The sequence below is a fragment of the Branchiostoma belcheri genome, unplaced genomic scaffold, assembly GCF_001625305.1.
Source record: "Branchiostoma belcheri isolate BF01 breed outbred unplaced genomic scaffold, Haploidv18h27 scaffold44, whole genome shotgun sequence".
In the NCBI taxonomy this organism is placed as follows: domain Eukaryota; kingdom Metazoa; phylum Chordata; class Leptocardii; order Amphioxiformes; family Branchiostomatidae; genus Branchiostoma; species Branchiostoma belcheri.
Window position 1 is genome coordinate 2,126,322 of NW_017804065.1, and position 5,266 is coordinate 2,131,587.

The 5,266-nt window shown below is 44.4% G+C and overlaps 1 protein-coding gene across 1 annotated transcript; it reads left to right on the top strand.

Moving 5' to 3' along the window:
- The first annotated feature begins 981 nt into the window (after nt 1-981).
- On the top strand, nt 982-4,246 carry LOC109478433 (toll-like receptor 13). Its single transcript, XM_019779965.1, is given in 4 exon segments — nt 982-2,533; nt 2,777-3,796; nt 3,881-4,143; nt 4,145-4,246. Coding segments are annotated over 4 exon segments (2,937 nt in total).
- Nucleotides 4,247-5,266: the final 1,020 nt, after the last annotated feature.

Consider the following 5,266-nt stretch of genomic DNA (forward strand, 5'->3'; position numbering starts at 1 on the left):
AAGATCTCAATGAGGTAATTTGAACGATTTTTGGGAATGGTTAAAATACCATGTTTGCACGCGTGCTATGACACTTGGATATGGGGACCTGGATTTTATAACAGCGTCAACAAGAATTCTGACCTTCAAGGTCACCCACGATGACGGCAGTAGCTTCGTTACATGTTACATATCCACAATAAAATCACGGCATAGATGTAATGTTTTGAAAACGGTTCATATTTGTGGAAAGGTGGATTTTTCCTGTTCCGTGGTTCCCAAGTAAAAAAGGGCTTGAAGTAGCCGGTTGTAGCGGCTTTACTGTAAATGACCGCGGGTAACCCCAGATCGAACGCCCGCTCTATTCGAATGACGTCATATCGAACAAGATTCGCGGGTTCGGGGGATTCGATCTCCATAGTAGCGGAGTGGGACTTTTGGGCCCAAATCTGACCATCGTGTTACTTAAATATTCACACCACTATGTATATATTATGTTAATGTACAGGTCATTTGCATAATTAATGAGGATATTGACTGTTCTGATATTTTGGTTGTTATTGACGTTCGCATATTCATTTTTTTTATTATTCTGTCATACTTACTTCTGTTTGATATCATCCCAATGTCATATTTAAGTTGATTTTAAGTAAGTAACTCCGTAAGTCATCGATATTGTCATTTTCTTTTTGCTGTATATTACTATTTCGTTATAATATTTACCATTTGTTATTCTGCTTTTATGGTGGATATTATTTATTTACGTTATAATTTTTTTTATTTTCCACCTTCTATTATGGATCCGTGGTTTATGTCTTTATTAGTTCTTGACCTTTGACCTTTTTGTCTGTATTTTTTATGTATTTTTTTGTGAAATGCTATAAGAAATTTTAAAAAAATTAAGCCCCCCCCCCTATTTACTACAATCTCCAGGTGTTCATATCGTACTCTCCACCGGCCCGAGCAACGAGACGAACCCGAGAAAAAAGCCACCAGACCGACATGGAGTCTAAACCCGCTCCTCTCGCCGTCTGCTTGGCTGTGGTTCTCGCGTTCATCGCCCAACATGGACGGGTTAGAGGACAACTCCCCCCACCTGTGTGTCAGACATGGAACTCAACAACCGTCGTGTGTAAAGGGGATACAGATATACCGGAGTTTCTACCCGTTCCGCCTGTACGGACCCGATTGCGTCTAACCCAGGTACCCCCCGGCATCCCCGAGTCTGTCATCACAGTAGATCTCCGATGGAACAACATAACCATACTGTATAACGGCTCGTTTAGTGGGTTAGGAAACCTGAGATCCTTGGACCTGTCTTATAACAATCTACAGACTATCGAGGTTGGTACATTTGCTGGGTTAGAGACATTAGAAAGTCTTGATCTAGGTGATCGGTATAATCTTCCTTTTTACCTGACTTCTGTGCGAAATACGACGCAATTGTATTCTCTTCAAAATGGACTTTTCCAAGATCTGCGAAACCTGAACTATCTGACCGTGGAGACGTACACAGATATAGTCGCCAGCGAGGGAGTGTTCTCGGGGTTATCTAAACTCAGGCATTTGAAACTCCGGATGAAAAATATCGGCAATTTACCCGATCATATTTTTGAGTCTTTGACTTCATTGGAAAGTCTAGAGATACGGGAACTCGGCGATGACATAAAAGAGCTCGAGGACCGAAATTCCACCACGAGAAGAGTCCACAGCGGAAGTGGGTTCCTGCAACGACTCTTACTCTGGGCACCGCTGCACAACCTTGAAACATTGAGTCTCACTGATCTACCGAGACCGACTGACTTCTACTTTGGACCTGTATTTAGAAACATGTCCAAGTTGGATACTATAGAAATACAGTCATGTACATTGACCCTCAATGTTGAAATGTTCCGACCGCTGCTACCCACTCTGAAACATTTACGCACTGCTATCGCTGGGATAGCACCCGGCCTGCTGAAGTCGCTCACACATCTGCAGACGCTGGATAATGACTCATATTATTATAAGATTAGTACCATTATGGGTGTTCTGCCTGAACTCCGACACACGCAGATTCAGGAGTTGTCATTTCTCAACGCCCAGCCAGAGGACATAATTATAACATCTGATACTCTTGCGGGAACAAAAGGTCTCAAACTTTTGAAAAACTTGCGTTTTGATTGCCACCATATTTACGCCATAGAAGCTAACGCCTTTGCGGGTTTGTCACATTTACAAAGGCTGGATGTGACCAATGACTTCAGCGATGTGTTAACTTTACACGACAAGGCGTTCAGCGGACTGTCCTCGCTCACTCATCTTAACATGTCACATAACGGAATTTCTGCTTTACCACAAGACGTGTTTGAAGGACTGCCCTCGCTCACTCACATTGATTTGAGATCTAACACCTTACACGCCTCCCAAGCTCAGCTTCCAGAGACCTTGGACTACCTTGATCTCAGTGAAAATATGTTATACAACATACCGGTATTTCAACCATCCCCATGTCACTTCCCTTTATCATTTAACCTCAGTAGTTTAAAAAGCGTGAATCATCTGAATCTGAGCCGTAATGAAATCGGCATTATTGGAGTCGAATGTCTACCTACGAACATTACTGTGCTCGATTTGCAGCACAACAATATAGATATGATGATGAATGCATTCTGCTTTGCCACTGTGCGTTATCTTGATCTTTCTAACAATGGCCTCTCCCTTTTTTTCAATAAAGGTCCACCCTGTGGGCAAACAGTTTTGGAAACACTTAGGCTGCATAACAACGCTATAAACGAGCTAGACTTTTTACCACAAGGTAAAATGAAAAACTTGAAAACGATGACTCTTTCTCACAACCAAATCCAGCGCATCAAAACAGGACAACTGGCAGGGTTGGACCAGCTGGAACATCTAGATCTCAGTCATAACGAGATCAACACCGTCATGGCATCCGCTTTCCATGGACTATCGCGGCTACAATACCTGGATCTCAGTAACAACAGGCTAACGTATATATCAGAGGTGACATTTGAAGGTTTAGGCAACCTTACACATCTAAACATGGAAGCCAACAGCATAGCAGTGATTGGGGACGCCTTTCAGCGTCGGTACGGGTTGAGGCACCTGAATCTGAGGAGCAACAGGTTGGCTGTATTAAATCAAACAACACTGGGTCCTGTTGTATACCGGTTAGAGACTATCGACATTGCAGACAACCCATTTTTGTGTGACTGTAAGTTAATGTGGTTTGTCGAGTTGGCCCAGGATAAATACAACAGGGTAGAGAACTGGAACAACCCCTATCCTGACGTCCTTCGACGGTACACGTGTTCCCGTCCACCTGAACTGCGTGGAAGACGTTTGATAGACGGGTTAACAAAGCAACAGCACTCGAACGACACACAGGATTCGTCCGAACGAAAGTTCTTCGACAGAGTCTGTAGTCATGGATTCCGCCCCAACCGCCTCCTGGCTTGTGTGCTCGCCTCTTCGGGCATCTTCGTCGCCATGATGGCCATTTTCCTGGTCGACTACCACGTCGGCCGTGTTCAGTACTGCCTGTGGATGTTGGCCAAGTGGAGGAGACCGAAGATTGGAGAAGTAAAGAACCGAGGGCCGCCCAGATACACGCAAGATGCTTTTATTGCCTACAACAACCGGGACGTCGCGTGGGTTATACATCAAGCGATAGAGAATCTGGAACCTGACTACAGCCTGGTCATACACGAAAGGGACTTTGCAGTGGGCGCTCCCATTGTGGAAAACATCGCGGATGCCGTTGAAAATAGCCGGAGAACCGTCTGCCTGATTACCAGGAACTTCCTGAAGAGTAAGTGGTGCGAGTACGAGTTCCAACTGGCCCAGTACCACATGTTTGAGGAGGGGGGAGGGGTGCGTCTCATCCTGGTGTTTCTGGAGGGGATTCCTGACCGAATGCTGAAACGGTTCCGCCATCTGAACGCCGTAGTAAGGAGGGACACGTACCTGACTTGGCCTCACGACGTGCGGAAAAGGCCGCTGTTCTGGAGGCGGCTGCGAGACGCTCTGGGCGATCCTCTACCCCGGGACCCAGAGCCTCAGCAGCAGGTACAAGCTCCAGAACGGAACATTCCGGAACAGCTAGAACAGGCTCCAGTCAGGAACATTGTGGAAGTTCAGGTCCATGCCCCCGTGCAGAACATTCCGGAACTGCGAGATGAAATTCTATTACCAGTTCCAGACGAACAGTGGTTCAGAGATGGGGATGACGTGCCCCTTCTACAGTAGATCAACATCAAGTTTATAATTATTTTATCAACAGAATGTTATTCTTTTGGAGTGCAATCTGTGATTTTTTTTCCATGTAAAGATGGTTACTTCAGACCTCCAGAATTTTTTTGGTACAAAATGTACTCTGTAGAGCAATATGTTGTTTTAACTGTATCAGATACTAGTAAGTTTTAGCATTCTCTTGCACCATTATATATATACATGTATATAAATGCCTATATCATGCCTAAATTTTATATTTCTTTACTAACCATTTCATATTACACGTATTTCTATAGCAAATTGCCTTTAGGCATGAGCTTATTATAATGTTCACTACTGCAGACGTTCACCTGATGTATTCGAACGCCTTTATACCTTTATAACTGGTATCTGTATGTGTATGTACTCTAACCACAATTACTGCATTTGTAAGAAGTGTATCAATAAAAGTTTTATGAATACTTTTGATTTCGGTGTGATGTTCATTGACAGTTCTTTGTTCTTTATGACTTTGACCGTGAGATTCAAAATAACGGTGAACATCGTGTTTAGAATCGTAGAAACATGATTGTAATGAATTACGTTAAATCCTCATCAGAGCTGATTACGACTTTACGATTTGCGCGCCGCCGACCCTGCTTCGGGAGGATGAGAATGGTAAGCAGCGCTAGACTGGGGCGGGTAAAACTCCCCTAAGCCGGCCTGTGGAGACCTCATAACCGCGGCCCGGGGCGGTCAATCATGGATACTGGTGACCGACAAAAATCCCCTTTGCCCCACCGAATCTGCTAGGAGATTACCTAATACTCAAATACGTCATCTGGGGAAATAATTCCGTGAGCTGCAAGCCCGATCCTGGTTTAGCATTAGCTACTATTTCGTCCTGAGTCATACAATACACAACATTAACTACAGAGCACTAGCCGACTGTAGGAGGGGGTAATCTCCAAGCAGATCATACGGTGGCAAAAGGCAGTGTCCATTGGCCAGAGGAGTGTCTATTAGCCACCGAAGGCTAATGAATGAATGAAGACCTTTATTGTGCGCAAATACC